At 44.1% G+C, this 18,748-nt stretch overlaps 1 protein-coding gene across 4 annotated transcripts in view; it reads left to right on the top strand.

Moving 5' to 3' along the window:
* LOC107995163 (neurogenic locus protein delta) overlaps positions 1–15,396 on the top strand; it is a 39,331-nt gene extending 23,935 nt beyond the window's left edge. For all 4 annotated transcript variants that reach the window (XM_017052512.3, XM_062081987.1, XM_062081990.1 and 1 more), the window contains 2 exons: positions 4,674–4,734; positions 10,574–15,396. In XM_017052512.3, the coding sequence (XP_016908001.2) occupies positions 4,674–4,734; positions 10,574–12,650 (2,138 nt within the window). In that variant the 3' untranslated portion in view covers positions 12,651–15,396. The remainder of the gene's footprint in view (positions 1–4,673; positions 4,735–10,573) is intronic.
* The last annotated feature ends 3,352 nt before the right edge of the window (positions 15,397–18,748 follow it).

The following is an 18,748-nucleotide window of genomic DNA, read 5'->3' as shown; positions in this document are numbered from 1 at the left end:
ATTATCGCATGCACGTAATACGTGCGTGCACTCCCACGCTTCCATCGCGACTGCACCACGCGTGACATCCCTCCTTTTGTAGGAATTCCGTGTATGAAATTACAGAGACGAGATACCCCTCTCTCTCTCTCTCTCTCTCCCTCTCTCTGTTCATCCCTTGTCCCGTGCAGCGTAATTTATACGGTAACCGGAGAGACCGTCGAATTTAGGATTTTCCTTTCGCGAAGAAGGAAGCTTAATTATTCCAAGTGACTTTATTTTTGACCAACTGTCAACAGTGAGCATAATTTTCAGAAAAACTACCTCAAAAGGATCCAAGAAATCTCTCTCTCCCCCCCTTCTCGCTTATATAACATTCATTCCAGGACGTTAGCCGTACACAGCAGCGTTCTCTCTATTCTCGTTCGTAGCACGAAACTCGACAAACTCGACGAGTCCACGAAGGAGAGGCCCGGTGCAGTGTCGGTGCAGTGTCGGGTCCGAGCGTGCACCAGCTTCCCACGCTTGGCTCGCGCGCGCGCGCGCGCCTCTGCATCGGAAAGAGAGGACCTCTCCCTCCTTTTCTCTCTCCGTCTCGCCTCTCCTGTGCATACACACCTCTCTCTCTCCCCCTTCTTTCTCGTTATATCCGTATCTGCTGTCTATCTCTCTTACGTGTATATATATATATATATCCTCTTCTGAGAGGCTCCTTCTCTCAGAGGATTAATCTGTACGTGTACAACCTCACCACTGTCTACTTTCCGCGCTCCTTCTTCCAACGTGTGTGGTTACTTTCGGCGCGTTCTCAAGCCTCTCCTCGTACGAGGAGGACGAGGAAACTCTCGATCTCGTCCTTAACGCCGTGCAGCTGGAACCCTTTTCTCCCCCCCGACTTTTCCGATTACGTGGATTTCCAGAGCGAAACTCATATGTATATTTTCCAGAGGAATTGTGAGAAATCTGTAATCGAGAGGATGGAAGAATCGAATCCAGGTGTGTTTCCACGGCGGTCGTCGATCGGTCGTTGCACCCGGCCGCTCGACAAACTTTGCTCCGCGCATCGATTACTAATAGACTGCTTACACCTCGTTTCGTTACATTGGCGGCCATTCGTGGAAATAGGGAGCGAGAAAGAGGGGGAAGAAAACGCGAGGTGGTCGGTCTTTTCTCACGCGCCCAGTTTCCAACATTTTCGCCGCTTTCCTCCCCGAGAATCGGCCATTGCTGCGATTCCAATCTTCTAATTTTTATATGTATTTCATTTCTCTTCGATTTCGATGGGTTCGACAGGAATATTCCAAAGATCGTCGATTCTAGAAATGGCGAGAGCGTGTGTACACTCGGTGCACAGTTTGCTCAGGTGACTGGTTTCGTACGTTTTACGAGAAAAATGTGATCGTTCGAATTCGACAATTTTCTTCAATATTTTTCTCCAAATACAAAGATCGAATTTTCGAAATTTCGAACTTTGGATGAACTTGGAGTCTAATCGGTCCACGAGGGGGAAGATTTAGAGGACCGAAAGAAGAAGGGGTTGACGAGAGAAGGGGTGTGGTAGCAGGGAAGAAAGGGCCAGGCGCATTTTCGGGGGTGCCTGGACGTGTTACAGGGGTTGTTGCGGAGGCAGCTGCAACACGGGCGAAACGAGCCGAAAGAGGCCGAGTGGGCCCCCTGACAGCTGCACAGAGGTCGTCGGTGCTTTAACCAACAGCTGCACCGGCCTCGCGTTCACAGTCCGCTTCCATTTCAACCCCTCTCCTCCACCACCCATTCTCCCTCCCCCCTCCTCCGTCACTCTTGCATTTTTCCACCGCCTTCCTCCTCTTCTTACCTTCCCTCCCTCCCCCCTTTCGCTCTTACTTCACTTACCTACGAAGCCTACAGGAGGAAGCTACCTGTGCACGACGAAATTCTTGGGTTTTTCCTTCCCTACGATCGGTGTATTGTTTGTGTTACGAAGGGGAGGGGGGAGGTATTGTGACGAGGCGAGTCAGGTAGAGAGAAGAAGGGAGAAGAGTGGTGGTAGGTTAGGTTCGATCGGTTCCACGAAAGGTCAGGGCGGGCGGTTTAAACGGAGGAGGAAAAGGAAAAATCGATATGGATAGACCACGCGAAATTCATTCTTGGAAGATATTGTTCCGTGGTGGGCGACGTTTAAAGGGAAATAACCTCGCGACAGTTTCCAAAGGTAGTGAGGGTTTCGTTTCCTCGTTTGCGTGCCGCAGGTTGCGGTTTCCTCGATCAGCTGTGCCGTCAAACTGTCCTATTGTCCGTTGGGTACGTGCGGATCTGGGGCGTTTAAGTTCAAGCTTCTTCCGAGTAAATTATATCGTGAAAATGTCAAGCAATTGTAAAATATAACGGGAGAATACGATGGAATAAATGTTTGTTCGAAAATATAGAGAGGGTTGCGATTTGGTTTCGATCAGCTGATGGGCATGGAATGGGTACTTCCCTCCCAGAGATTACCACATAGCAACGCCACACAACACCGTCCAATCCAAGTATAAACTCGGCGTCAGACGTTGCCGTAATCCCGCAGTTTAATTCAGGAACATTCGGTTTCCATCGAAACCGATCCTTCTCCTCCTTCCAATCTCTCTCTCTCTCTCTCTTTCTTTTTCTTTTCTCTCAACCCTCCCTCGATTCTTCTTTTTTCCTAGGCCCGTGGAATCCGCGCGATTCGCCCGTTTCTTTCGGCGCGCAGTCCCGCGGGATCGACCGGCCAAACTCGAGACTCGTTCCTCACTCGGTTCTCCACTCTATAAATACCATACGCTCCTTAGCGCGTCGAGACTGGTGGCGAGAGAGCACCGTGGGGAGAGGGGGAGGGAGGGAGAAGGAGAGAGAGAGACAGAGCCGGCTTCGTGGGCCGTTGCGCTCGGTGCCAAGGTCACGCGGCCCCCATCGGCCCTCTCCCGTCCTCTCCGTAGCCCCCGCCGCACTATGGACAATGTTCACCTTTTCTATCATATACGAGCCACCTTCAACCCCTTCATTCAACGAAACGTCGATCGACCGAGTTTCTTTCACCGTCTTTTTCTTCTTCTTCTTACGTCTTCGATTCGATCGATTTTTATTCGTTCTTTCCCTCGGGGAGATTTATTGCAGTATAGAGGAAAGAATGTTTTTAGAACGTTATAGCGTGGATGGTCGTAATGTATATCTGTCGCAAATGCGAACAGAGCGTATTCCAAAGGAATAGGCTTTGAAAGGGAAACAGTGTTTCGTTTTAAAGGCGCGAGATGGGAGTGCGGTATAGTGGGAGGGATACAATAACAATACAGGCAAAAGCACCGATCAAGGTGAATACCTTTGGATGGATGAGTAGAGGAGATCTCGTGTCTTGACATGGTAACGTGGACATTCGCGGTCTATATACTCGTGGAACGTGTATACGTAACCGAACCGGTGGCTGGCAGCCAACTGAAAGACTTTGGATATATTTGCGGACTGGACAAGCTGCTCGACACGTGACACAATTTCATTACCCTTGCTGGCTGGCGTGTGCTGCTATGCCGACAATCTTTCTCTCCCTTTCCTCCTCTAATTTACCATCCGAATTTCGTCACGAGTACACGCATAGTGGAATTGTTTCGTGTCGTACATTGAGTTATTATAACTGTGTATACACGTTTCCTTTTGAAAATAGGAAATTATATTCATTCTCGACATTCGTTCGTCGAATGTAAACCTTTCGTGAAATTTAATCATTTAAACTTTCGTCCTAGCGTGTTTGGACAATTTTCTTGCTCAATCTTGCTTGCTTCGCGTTCAATTTTTATTTACGTTTTCTTTCTTTCTTTTTTTTTTTCTTCTTTTATTATCGATACGACGAAAGTGGAAATATCTGGAGAGCGATTTTTGTAAAAAGAGGTGAAATTGATCAATTAGCAAGCTGTTAGTGGCTCGTTCACGTAAGATAAGAATCTTCACACGTGACACAATTTTATCATCCTTGTGGGACGCGACCGCGAGAGCGCGCGAGCACGCGCTCGAGCGACCGAGCGCTCGGCGACGTATCGTTCACAACTACGTGCAGCTATGCAAGGAATCGTGCGGTCAGACTCCTTTCCCATCCAGGATTCCCGGAAAACGGGAACGATTCGTGGTATATATGACATAAATTTTAATTAGACGATTCCGTCCATCGGGTATTCGAAGTGTGAACAATACTTTCGTGTCCATAAATTGGACTCCTTTTTCGAAGTTCGGAAAATGAATACATCGCGGCGCTAGTGTTGCTGCTCAGAGACACCTCTGTTTTCGAATACTTGTTGATCGTCCAACTAAATTCTAATCATTTCGTAGCGTTCATTTCAATTCAATCCAGACCAATTTTCCAAAGAAAGGAAGATTTCATGCATAATAATTTGTTTTCGTGTTAAACCGATCCCATCTGTGCCCCTCCCTCGAAACAATCTCTCCATTATTGCGTATACCCGAAAAGCGTCAGATCGATTTTTCGGCCGAGCCAATTTAACGATTCGATTAACGACGACACGGAGAGAGAGAGAGAGAGAGAAAGGAGAGAGCAAGCTCGTTGAATTATCGAGTTCTCCCGACTACCTATACCCGAGGAATGCATCGGGATGCATCGTATGGGTACCGCTCGTGCAGTCGTGAGGGACGCGATCGACCTCTTGCGGAGAGTTGCCTTAACCTTTTAGATTTTTTCTTACTCGTTTCAGCCCGCTGCCTGCCCGGATGCGACGAGCAGCACGGACACTGCAATCGACCCGACGAATGCTTGTGAGTATACGCATATATATATATACCATTTTTCTTTCTCTCGCTCTTTCTCTTCTTTCCCTCCTTCATGATAATATAAGTGTAAGTACGTATAGCAACTAAACTACTTCTCCTTCTTCTTCTCCTTCTTCTTCTTCCACGTCTGCTCGCTCTTTTTCTTCCTCTTTTCCTCTAATATACATTCCTGATTCGCGATACCAGTACGCGTTGTATCATACTCGTGCCGCATTAATAAACGACGCCTCGATAAACGAGCTTCCCGCGAAAGTCGATCGTTAATGAGTGTAACGCGATCGATGATCCGGCCTCTAATTGCTCCACCGTGAGAATCTTCGGTTTCGTGTCCTTTTTTTTTTTCGAGGAAAATTAAATTAAGATTCTCATCACTCTCATCAAGTATCCAATTTAATTGTCCAAACTTTTCTCCTATCGTCGATATCGTCGATCGATCGATCGATGTATATTTTTTTTTTTTTATTATTCTCAGAACAGAATAGCAAGTTTAAAATGACTCGAAACATTGATACACGCGCAAAGTTAAATTGGAAATTAATATTCTTCTTCGATTAATCGGGTATTTCCATTAGCATAACGGCTATCAGTTTCCAAGATCGGGTTCGCGCCACTCGATTTTCCCTTTACACCCGGATCGGATCGAGCGCGCGATTAGAATATCATCGGGTGGAACTCGTTTCCGGGTGTTGCTATTCCCCCTTCGGTTCCTGTTTCACCGGTGATTTCACAGGGAAGAAGAGAAGGAAGGCGGGCGTCGTGCGCGATGATCGTCAGGGGTCGAAGAGGACGAGCAGGAATTCTCGAGGCTGCCGACTGGTTTCTTCCCTCCTTAACGAGAGAATCAGCTACCGGATCGTGCATTTCCAATCGACTCGATTTTTTTCCCCCACTCTTTCTCCCAATTTTTCTTCTCTTTCTTTTCTTTTTTTTCCCTTCCACGTTCTCGCGAAGTCGTCGAACCTATTCTAATTCGATTGCGACCAGTCGAAAAACGAGTACAGCGACGAAAAGTCAGAGATCGAAAAGTCAGAGAATTTCTGTATTTGCCGGGAATCCTGATCTATAAATACGCTCCTGCCTCGAGGAACCCTCTGTTCTTTCAGAATTTTTTCCCTCAGCCGAGTCTGGAAAGAACTTCTCACCCTGCGCTTTTAACTCTTTGTCGGCGTTTGGCGGAAAAAAAAAAGGAAAGAAAAGAAAAAGGCAGAAAGGCGAGATTTGAACGATTTCGGTTGATTTCGACGGGAAATTCGTTCGATCGGCGTTTTTTGGCGATCAAGATTGGATTCGAAAATGGGAACAAAATTACGGTCGCATTTCCGAAGACAAAAAACGCGCAACAGTTGCGTCAGCAATATTCTTAAACACAAACGTGAGAGGACGCATGCGTCGATTACGGCCAAACTGTTGATCGAAAATCAACCGTGCTCTCGGCAGCTTTGAATTTAGAACAACGGGGCTCGAGTTAAGATGAACAGAGTAGAGATGTTCCGCGATAATTCCTATTCTCCGTTTCTCCGCATGGGACACGAATCTCGGTCCGACGTTAACCCGAGGTTTAGAGTTAACTCGATCATCTAATTACTGCACGAGACCGGGGTTAATTGTCCCGTTAGCCGCAGCCGTCCAGTCGAGTTCCCTCCGACTAGATCCATGTTTTCTCCTCGCCGACATCATCGTCATTATCATCATCATCATCGTCGTCATCAAACTTTTTTTTTTCCATCCGATTTTCAATTCTCACGAAAAAATAATTTTTTCGGAAATGGAGCAAGCATTCAAACCTTTCCTCATCAATACCATTATCATTATCATCATTATCGTCATCAAACTTTTTTTTTCATACGATTTTCAATTCTCGTTGAAAAATAATATTTTCGAAAATAGACGTGGCATCCGTCTAAACTTCTCCTCATCAATACCATCATCATCATCATCATCATCAAATTTTTTTTCCATTCGATTTTCAATTCTCGCGAAAAAATATTTTCGAAAATAGAGGAAGCATTCAAACCTCTCCTCATCAATACCATTATCATTATCATCATCATCGTCATCAAACTTTTTTTTTCCATCCGATTTTCAATTCTTGCTGAAAAATAATATTTTCGAAAATAGACGTGGCATCCGTTCAAACTTCTCCTCATCAATACCATCATCATCATCATCATCATCATCATCAAACTTTTTTTTTCCATCCGATTTTCAATTCTCGCGAAAAAATAATATTCTCGAAAATAGAGGTAGCATTCAAACCTCTTCTCGTCAGCATTGTCATTATAATCATCATCATCATCAAATTTTCTTTTTTTTTTCATCCGATTTCCAATTCTCGCTCAAAAATAATATTTTCGAAAATAGACGTGGCATCCGTCCAAACCTCTCCTCATCAATACCATTATCATCATCATTTTCAAAAATAGAGGAAGCATTCAAACTTCTCCTCGTCGGCATTGTCATTATAATCATCATCAAATTTCCTTTTTTTCTCATCCGATTTCCAATTCTCGCTAAAAAATAATATTATAATACAATACGAGGCATCCGTCCTGAACTTCTTCTGGCCAACATCATCGTCATAATCATCGTCGTTATCAAGCTTTTTTTTTTCCATCAGATTTCCAATTCTCGCGGAAAAATAATATTTTCGAAAATAGACGAGGCATCCGTCCAAACCTCTTTCGCCGTGGCGCGTCTTTTAAATGTCCCAGACGTTCAGGAATTTATGGGCATACCGTAGACGCGTAAATAAACAACGGCGGAGTGTCGCCTCGTAATAAATTGTTCGTCGAATATCGTCGAACGTGCAACGTTTCTGCGACTTTTGTTGCAGCTCCTAAGCAACTTCGTCCGCTGTACAGGGTGAGGAGGGAGGGGGATAGGGGGAGGAGGATCGGTTTTCGCGTCTGGGGAAAAACCTGTTGCGAAACGAGTAGCAGCGGCGGGGTCGGTTACTCGAGGTCTGCTCGAGGATTTTTTTCAATTGAACGTGTTGCGCCTAAGGTATATCCTCCTTAATGGAGAATAACACGAGGAATTTGACGAACTTTTTAATTCACTTGTCGAGAGAGGAATAATCGTGGTGAAAATAATGTAATGGAACGTTATTCGAAGGAAGATGGAGGAGATTGGAAGGAAGGTAGTAGTGTAGAATAGCGATAGTATTACGTGGACAAAGGGTAATCTGTTTTCTGGTTGCGTAACCGTATGCGTGGAAATAGTCGATACGATCGCTAAAAGCAATCGCCATCTCTCGAGCCTCGTGGGATGTTGGCCCCATTCGTGATACGTGAAAGAATCGCGGCTCTATCCCATTGAAATTTCGGAGTCCATGGTCGGTGTCGCGTGCGTATCCTATCTGAATATTGATGAAGATGCACACACCGCGTGCATCGTCTTCCCCTACCTTCCTTTTCCTCCCCCTCCTCCTTTTTTCCCCCCCTTAATTTATACTTCCGCGATATTTGCAATTTTCTTCGACCGTCCTTTCTTCTTTACCCCGATATAACGATATTTCTCCAAGTACCGGTGGATATTACTATTCTTCTCCTTCTTATCGATATATTCCGAACGCGTATACACGCTAATATATCCCGCGAGTACCGGTATTCGAGCGACACCAATTACTTATACTCCTCGCCAGTAATTATCCAATTGCCCAAACACGATTGTTCTATCGAGTTATTCCTCGACTTATTTCGTCCTATGCGTCGCTTCGATCTCGATACGACCGCGAAACCACGATCACCGTTGTTCGAGCGAGAGCGAAGCATGCTTGTTTCGATCATTCGTGAAATCCTTTTTTTCGCGTTCTTTGAGAAAACTTGCCCGCCGCGACTAGAGAAAAGACAGTTCGAGGATATCGCCACGAGTTTGTAATGCGTATAAATATATATATATATATATATTATATATATATATATATTATGTACACGCGTGTGCATATACGTTCGTATGCAATCGACACAGTTTCGTTCCATCTCGTACACTCATCTCGCCGCTGCTCATCTTTCTATCTCTCTTTCTCTTACAGCGCTCTCTCGATTACGTTTCTTGGTGTGTACACGGGATTTAATGGTATAGTCATGCGACGTCGACGGCTACGGGGCTCTCTCTAAGCTTCTCTTTCTCTCTACATCTCGATACATATACTGTATGTATATATATATATATATATGATATATATATAGTATAATATATACTTTTATATATTTATATATATAAAATATATATATATATATATTGTATATATACGTATAGAAAGAGAGAGAAAGAGGCGGATGGGTATTAGTAGGCAGAGTAAGGCGCGCGCACACACAGAGGAGCGTAACCTTTCCTTGACCCGCATACTGAACGGCTGTGCCGAGGCTCGAACCGTGGGAACACAACTCGACGACTCGTCTCCCCACTCTCCTTCGAATTCTACCTCCTCTCCTGTCTCTCTTGGCTAAGGTTCTTCCTCCCTTCTCTGTCGCCGGTTCTCTCCTTTTCCTTCTCTTTCTTCGAGACCTCTCTTTCTCTCTCTCTCCCTCCTTTTCGACTGGTTTCTCCTTTTCTCTCCGTCTCTCGCTTATTCTATTTCTTCTCTCTTCCTTTTCCTCTTTCTTTCTTTCTTTCTTTCTTTGGGCATGCATGTGTGTACTATTCTATATATGTATATATATAAACATATATATAAATATATATAAATGTGTGAGAAGGAACACGTTATGCGCATAGTATATCTCCGTCTCGCTTCGATATTCGCTCCTGTTCTATCTTTTCACGGACCTCTTTGTCCTTTCTTCCGTACATCAGTGTAACCCCCTTGGACGTAATGGCCGACCACCATATCCTTCTCGTTTCTCTCTCTCCCCCCTCCCCCCGTGTCGCGAATCCAGCTCCTTTCTGCAGTACCTTCCTCCTCGTCGTCCTCTTCTTCATCTCTCCATCGGCCTTTACCCACCTTCGCGTATCCCTCTTGTCACGGCGAGCTAGCTGCCTTTCTTTTTCTCGATCGTTCTGTTCCGCTCGCCATTTCTTTCCCCTCCCTTCGCCCTTTTTTCGTTCTCGTCCTCCTTCTCGGAACCTCTTGTTTACCTAAAAAAACCATCGACCGATGTGTACGATCATTTTTTCGCCACGAATCTCTCGAAAAGGAGAGAATTATTATTCCCTTTCGTTCTAAAGAAGGAGGGAATTCGATGATAACGATTATATATATATATACACACCGTGGGAAGTTCGATTAATTTTATCGGGAACGAGAGATAGACGATGACCCCGTAACCATCCTATTTTTATCGCATTCACTGAAATTACTCGGCCGAGGATCGATTAGTATTTAACGATCGAAGTAATTAGAATCTATCATACGCCTTCTCGCCTCGTACACATAGGAGAGCCGTGTGTTCTCCACGGAGCCACCCGGTATAAAGCTCGGTTACCTGGAAACGGGGATTCCTCCTCGTCCCATCTCCTTGCCTCTTTATTGCGCCGTCCTCTATCACGTTCCATCATTTTTCATACGAGTTTAACGAGGTCTTTGACATTCGTCTTCGGTTGAAAATATCTTCGGATATATTCTTCGATTCTCGCTCTTAAAGGAAAGTTAATTACCCCCGACTTTCCTTTCCGATTCTGCTTCGTAAAAAAAAAAAAAGACAAATTTAAATTGTTTTTCCAAATTAAACCTATCCTCGTCTCGCCCTCTTTGACCATTTTAAAGATCCCACCCTATATAACGAAAACCTTCGTGGCACGCTTACTTTCTCCCCGTGTTCGTCGAAGAAAAGCGATCAGCAGCCCAGCTAACGAGCAACATCCTCTCTTGTCTCGGTTCCAGATGCCACAACGGTTGGAAGGGAGCGTACTGCGACCAGTGCGTGAGATATCCAGGCTGCCTTCACGGTAGCTGCCAGAAACCCTGGGAGTGCCTCTGCGACGAAGGCTGGGGCGGTCTGTTCTGCAACCAGGACCTCAACTACTGCACGAATCACAAGCCCTGCTTGAACGGCGGCACCTGCTTTAACACCTTTAACGGCCAGGGTTTGTACACCTGCTCGTGCGCGCCAGGTTTCAACGGCACTAACTGCGAGAAACCGCTTTTGGATTGCGACTCGAACCCCTGCCTGAACGGTGGATCGTGCACCATGGACCCGCCCTATGGAAATTCTAGCCTGATCAAAACATCGGAATCTTCCTCCTCCTCCTCTTCATCATCATCATCATCGTCGTCGTCGTCGTCTTCGTCGTCGTCGTCGTCATCGTCGTCGTCGCCGTCGTCGCCGTCGCCGTCGTCGTCCACCAGGCAACATTATCGCTGCACCTGTCCACCAGGTTGGCGAGGTAGACACTGCGAGATCAGCTCGAGATCCTGTCGAGATTCTCCCTGCCATCACGGAGCCAGCTGCGAGGACGACTCCCTTCACGGCTACGTGTGCCGTTGTCCTCCCGGTTACACGGGGAACGACTGCGAATCCCAACTCGACCAGTGCTCGCCGAATCCGTGCTCGAACGGCGCCACCTGTACCGACCTGGGGAACAGCTTTCGGTGCTCTTGTCCGCCCGGTTTCACCGGCGAACGCTGCGAGACCAACATCGACGATTGCCAGGGCGACCCCTGCCTGAACGGCGGGACCTGCGTCGATCTAGTCAATCAGTTCCGTTGCCAGTGCGTGCCCGGATACGTGGGCCGGTTATGCCAGGACAAGGTGGATTACTGCCTCACGAAACCGTGCGCGAATGGTGGCCGATGCATATCGGGGACGAACGATTATAGGTGCGCGTGCAAGCCTGGATTCACCGGCAAGGATTGTAGCGTGGACGTGGACGAGTGCAGAAGCGCGCCCTGCAGGAACGGCGGCACGTGCCTGAACCGTGTGAACGGATTCCTTTGCCAGTGCGCGGACGGTTGGCACGGCGACACTTGCGCGGAGGAAGTAGGAAGCGGGACGGTCGCGTTGCCAGCTCCGTCGAACACAGCGGCAGCCGCTATGCCGGCCGTCCCTCCGTCCGGGGCTAGTTACTGGTCGGGAAATCTGTCGAGGCACGTGGCGTCCGCGTCCGCGGAGCCCAGGGACGCAGGCCTCACCACCGAGCACGTGGTGGTGATCGCCACGTTGTCCACGGCCGTGCCAGCGTTCGTCCTGGTCGCGGCCGTCGCCGTGATGTGCATGAAGAGGCGGCAGAAGAGGGAACAGGCGAAAGCGGACGAGGAGGCGAGGCTGCAGAACGAGCGGAACGCTGTGCACAGCAGTATGAGCAAGCGTGGCGGTGGAATGGGCGGTGGAGCGGGGGTCGGGTCGGGCGGGAGCCAAGGGGTTGGGATCGGTAACGTCGGGCTGCTGGGCGGCGGCGGGAGCGGAATGATCAGCGCCGGAGGCGGGGGCAGCGTGTGCACCCTCGGCACCGGGGATGCCCACATGATAAAGAACACATGGACGGCGAACAAGAGCGTGAACAACGTCGCGTCCGCCAGACAGGACGACCTCGACTCGTCGTTTCAGACGGACGTCACGCTGGATAGCTCTTGCTCGGGTTACAAGCCAGAACCGGTGCTGCAGGACGGGCGAACGCGGACGACGAAGCAACTGAACACGGAGGCGGCCGCTCACAGGGCGTCCCACCTCTTCCAAAAGGAGAAGGATTGTCTGGGCCTTGGTCTCGGCATAGGCGTCGGTGTCGGCGTGATCGAGAGTGCCAAGAGGTCGTCGGTGTTCGCCGGTAACGCGACGACGGACAGCTGTTGCGCGGCGGAAGCGGCGTTGCTCAAGAGGCCGACCAACATCACCGAAGGGGGCAGTGGTCCACCGGGGAGCGGTGGCGGTGGAGGTGCCGAGACCGGGTGCGGGGTATACGTTATAGACGATCACTATAGGCACGACACGTCGCTCGCGGCGACGCTCGCGACGGAAGTGTAGTTTTTCTCCCCCTCTACTCCCCCGTGTCCAGCTTTGTTGTTCTACGATAAATAGTATAGAGACGAGAGCCAGTCGACCGATTAACGTGGACTCTATGTATATATATATATATGTGTATATATACGTACGATGTATATACATATATACATATATTCGTAAAACGAACATTTATCTTCCTCCGTAAATGACCGAAAATGCTGTGCGTGCCCCCGCGTGCGACTCACACGCGACCAAGAAGAAGAAGAAGACGAAGAAGAAGAGGAAAAGGAAAAAGAAGAAGAAGAAGAAGAAGAAGAAGAATAACTCTTGTTTTTCTCTCTGCGCGTTACAATACGTTTGTTTCGTCGTCGCAGCGCACCGTCCTCGACGCGCGTAACTACCAACCGGCGCGACAGAGAAACACACGCGTTACGAATCCCTTTGTGCATATACGCGCACGTACGTACACGAATACTACAATAGTCATCTACGTGTGGTGCGCGCCGCGCTCGGCTCTCCGTTATGGGCCAGCGGGTGAACGGGCGTGCGTTTCTTTGCGATTCCTTTGTTTCTCTCCCTCCCGTTGCGCAGGACGTCGCGCGTGAGAACGTTCCACCGGACTTTGCCACTACGGTGACGACACACAACACGGTGGTAGCGGGACGCGTTGCTTGCTGTTGTTGCTGTTCGTGTTGCTGAAGCAAGAAGTCGGCTCGCGCGTGCACGTTCTATTGGACGATCGCGCGGGACGATCCTCCGTTGAGGTTGATGTTGACGAGAAGACAACGGGGAGTGGAGAGACTCCCGAGACTCCTTCCTTGAGAAAAGAAGAAAGAAAGAAAAGAAAAGAAACGGAAGATGAAGAAAATGACGATGAAGACGAAGAGGAAGAGACTTCAGCGAGGAGTTCGACAGCAGGGGAGCAAAATGAAATATACATATATATATGCACACATATAAAAATATATATATATATATATGTATATAATACGAAATGCTGTGGTGGCGGACGATCGCGAATATCATCGTCCGACCCGTTCTTAGGTATTACAATATTATATATCATGTTCGAAGCGAAACTTTGTACAGAACTAATTTATTATTATTGTTATTTACTATTATTACTATTTGCTATTATTATTATTATTATTATTCTAATTATTATTATTATTATTATTATTATTAATATTATTATTCTAATTATTATTATTATTATTATTAATATTATTCTATCGTATCCCATTATCATTGTTCCGATAGTTCTCCATTGTATCTCTATTTTTCTCTCTTTCTCTCTCTTCTCTTCTCTGTTCCTTTTTTTTGAATCGCGTGACTGAAGATTTTTTTTTCTTTTTTTTTTTTTTCTTTCCCCTACTCTCTTTTCTTCATGGCTAACGAGAGACGCGTTCACGAGGATACTTACTTTTGCGTGTACACAACTACGTGTGTATGTATGCGATTCTATGTGTACATGTGGGTGTGTGTGTGTGTATTGTGTGTGTATTCGCGGCCGATAGCGATATAGCGTGCATGCATCGAGAGTATGTCTGTTTTTCGGTACGCGCGTGTGTGTGTGTATGTGTATTCCTCCCTCCCCCCCTCCGTATATGTAATATGTATATAATATGTAAATGTACATGTATATGTATGTGCGTCCATCTGTTCGCTTGCGAGCAAGTCCTCAGTGAGAGAGTACGAAGCAGAGTAACGACCAGAGAGAGGAGAGCGTTTGTATGTACCGTGCGTATATAGTTACGAGCGAGAAAGTTTACGACGAATTAGGATTCAAACGATGTCGCCCCTTCGTGAGATTTTTTTATTTTTTTTTCCCCTCGGATTTTTTTTTTCCTTTTTTAGCCTTTCGGGTAGCGCTATTTTTTTCGACGATCAATCGGATATTAATACCTTCTTTTTTTTTCTTTCTTTTCTCTCTCTCTCTCTCTCTCCCTCTTTCTCTCTCTCTCTCTCCCCCTTCTTTCCATTAACCTTCTTTCGGGACGATGTCACGTGGATCCGAAACGAGTCGTTCGAGGGTACAGCTTTCGGATCGTTGTTCCAATTGGTAATGTATAACGCATAAAAAGAAAAAAAAACAAACTCATTACCCGGCAATCTGGGATTTCCTCGTGGCAAGCCTGTCTTGCCGGGTCATCGAGTGCTGAATAATTTAGTTCAATTAGGCGTTTCTTTTTTTTTTTTTTTTTTTAATATTGAGAACCATCTATTTGCGTCATCGTAAGAACGTTTGAAGGAACGAGAAATTCGAAGGAATTTGAGGGAGGGGGGGGGGAAGTCGCATTACCTCGATCCGGAAGTCGTGACGATTCCTTTCATGGAGCCCTCCGATCGTTTCGTCTGAACCATGGATAAACGTCCCCGATCGTGGGATATCGCTAAAATCAAAATTCACGCTCGATTACATAGCCATATTGATCGAATAAGCATAATTTTCAACGGCGATTTTTTTGTACTTTAATTGGAAAAAAAAAATTTCTCGATAAATAAAAGGAGAGGAAAGAAGGAAAGCTTATGGCGATGGAGATTTTCTATCGGAAAAAATTAATTTTTGCAAAACAATTGAAATCGTTTGATAATGATCGAAGTGCGTTGACTAACTTTCTAGGGAATATTCGAGTGAATCCCATCGGCTTTCCTTCGCCCAACTTTCGACATTTTTTTCGTATCCGCGTGCGCCTCCGATGATGCGGCACATCATGCAACAGTGAAACACATTACTCGCGATATGTATAAATACAGATAAATAAAATGGATAAATAAATGAATATATAAATATATAGATAGAAGAAAAAAATATATAAAGTATATATATACATATACATATATATGTACATATATATATATATATATATATATATGTATATGTATATATAAATATATATATATAAAAATGAGAAACCGGGCGTCGTCGTCAACGGCGTGCAGACGACGAGACGGGTTATTCCAAGTTTTCGAGATCGAAATCTGCGAGAAGATGATGGTTGAAATCTTAAAAAAAAAAAAAAAAAAAAAAATTTGACTTTTCAAATAAAATTCGAACAATTTTTCAAAGATTGAAAAATTTCAAATATATTTTTCTTCGTTCGATTAAAATTTTTTTCTTTCGAATTGAAATTGAGGGAAATAAAGAGAAAAAACTTTTGTTTTTTTTTTTTTTTTTCCAAAAGTTTCTCCCCTGTTTCGATCCCGAAAATCGTGAACAAATGACGATTATGTGTTGTTATCGCACGGTTGATGATAATTATTTATTTATATGGATGATGATGATGATGATGATAATGATGATGATGCTGAACAAGCGATGATGAATATGATGAACGCTGCTGATATAAATGATAATAATGATGATTGACACACTACGACGCTATTTGTCCGATACGATTAATTAACGCCGGTGGTGATAATAAATGCTGATAGTGATGATCACGATAATAATGTAGAAACGTACGATGACGATGTAACGAACAAAGATTCGATGATGTTCCTGTTAATAAATAATAATGATAATTAAATAAACGAAACAACTCTACCATAAAATACTAAGTCAGGTCACGCATTATTTTTCTTTTTTTTTTCGGATCTCGCTCGTGGGCAAGGAATAGAATAAAAGAAGAAGAAGAAGAAAAGAAATATATTATATATATATACGTATATAAAAAAATTCGCAAAAAAAAAGAAAAAAAAAAAAGGAAACGAGGCGCATTATTAAGAATTGTATAAAAAAGGAAACAAAAAATAGTGAGCACGCAAGATAAGAAAGAAAAGAAAAAAAAGCAAAGAACAAAGTGTGCGGCCGGCACACAGCGTCGACGACGCTGGATTCGGATCGATTAAACGGCGATTAATCGATCGTTTGTTCACCGGTTGACTGGCGCCGACGCTGGCCGGCATTCGTCGACCCGTAATTAAACGAGAAGCACGTACGTATAAACGATTATATTATATGGAATACAATGTGTAATAAAGCTGTTGTCATTTTTTGTACTTATATACCTTTCGACTGAATTTTTGATTTTTCGACGATTTTTTTCGCGAACGATTTTCTCGAATGATCCTTGCATCTCCTTGTCCACTCGTTTGCCACTTTTCCTTTCGATCCCATCAAACACGTCCTTTCGTATTTATCCCTTTCTCATCGTAAATTCGTTCCTTTTCGTTAGATATTGTAAGTTATTTTCTTCTCTTTCCACTTGTTCAAATTTTATTTGGAATAAAAATGGGATAGAGCTTTTTTTTTGTTTTTCTTTCTTCGTTCACAACGAGATGTATTTATATATACATATATATATATATATAAAATATATATATATATATATATATATGTTTGCGAGAAGAGAATGTATTATTAGGTATATGTATACCGTGTAAAGATTCCTAACTTGTCCATAATTCATCTGTAAAGAGAAAAAAAAAAAAAAGAAGTAACGTTATCTATAATATAAAGAGGCATATATACACGTTGCGAGTCTGTGTATATTTGTAGCAGAAAATTGTACAATTAATCACGATCACGATTTTGCGATTATTATTACTATTTTTATTATTATTATTGATTAATTATTAATTATTTTATTATGATATCGCCAACGTGTACATAGAAAACGAATTGTCAATATAATTATGTCACGCGAGTGACAGCGAACGATTAATAATGATACATTAAAATGAACTGATCTGTTGTGTCTTGCATTTCACCTTCTTTTTCCTCCAACTGTTCTATCCCTTTAGTCTTAATTCGATGCATGTACAAAAAAAAAAAATACATAAAAAAAAAAAGAACGCTAAGAATATAAACAACGAAATAAATCACGAGATAATAATGTAATCCCTGGAGGAGACGTTATATGTATATGCACGTGAGACTAACAAGAAGAACTGAACCACGTTCCAAGAGTTACGCAATGCACGCTGAATCCTTAAAGGACGATCGCGAGCTCGCTATTTCCGCGGAGGGCCCCGCTTAAGAAGGCAAGACACGGATGCATCGCGACAAAGTAGCCGCGAACGTGGCCCCGCTTGTGGGAAGATCGCGAAGAAACGACCGAGAGAAAGGGAGAGCGAGAAGGAGAAAGAAACCGAGAAAGAAAGGTCCGGCTCGATGGAGGAAGTCGCATCTTCTCGGAATGACATCAGATTGCTCTGATAAGGGGACAACGATTTTATGTAACCCCGATCAAGCATCGTACGTATACATATATATATATATATACGGTTTGCATTAGAATTCAAGGAATCACGGCAATCGTTTTGCTCCTGGAATAAATGGATTCGACAGTAAGCGTCAACCTTGTGGTCGTTCCTATGGGAAAGTGATAATAAGCACGTGGACGCATGATTCGAATTCTAGAAGATGGGCGAGAATTAAATTATCTCGATACGTTAGAAAATTTTCCTTTTCCTCTCACCATTTACTCGTTTTTTTTTTTTTTTTACCTTGTTAATGTTCTCTTTCTTCTAATTCATTTCCTCGTCCTTACATTATAGCTGATTTATGTGGAAAGATCTGTTGGTGAAATCCAGTATGCCCGTGTCGTGGATATTTTATACAAGTTTAATAGTTTTAATCTCTAGAATCTCTGCAAAACGAAAGCTGATTTTATGCGTGTACGTTATGACTTTTGACCGCTAGATAATTCCAAATAGCTTCAATGGATGAAAGTCGGTTCGTAAATCGTTGTAAGTGAAATTTTCGAATGACCAATGGACGTTAAAATTATATAAATCTTTCTCTTTGTTTTATTTGTCTACAGAAATAATAAAATATTGATTCACACGGTACATAAATAATTCAATTTGATATTATCAGCAAACATTAATTATCGTTTCGTTATTGATTGATAATGATTATAATGTTAATACATAAGAATACAAATACGTATATATTCATAAAAGGATAATCAATATTTATGATCACGTTATTAGATTTTACCTTCTCGCTATTATTATCTTTCATTAAATATTGATTTCAAAGAGGTAATAAGGGGAAGATAACAACTGCCTCAAAGTTATTTAAATGCAAAAATTAAAATCCTAAAAATAATAATTCCCACTACTGTTTAAATGCCGTTTTAATTATGGATGGATATTAAAAATAAAAAGCC

The sequence above is a fragment of the Apis cerana genome, linkage group LG11 (genome assembly GCF_029169275.1).
Source record: "Apis cerana isolate GH-2021 linkage group LG11, AcerK_1.0, whole genome shotgun sequence".
Taxonomy (NCBI): Eukaryota; Metazoa; Arthropoda; class Insecta; order Hymenoptera; family Apidae; genus Apis; species Apis cerana.
This window is presented reverse-complemented; position numbering and strand designations above follow the sequence as displayed.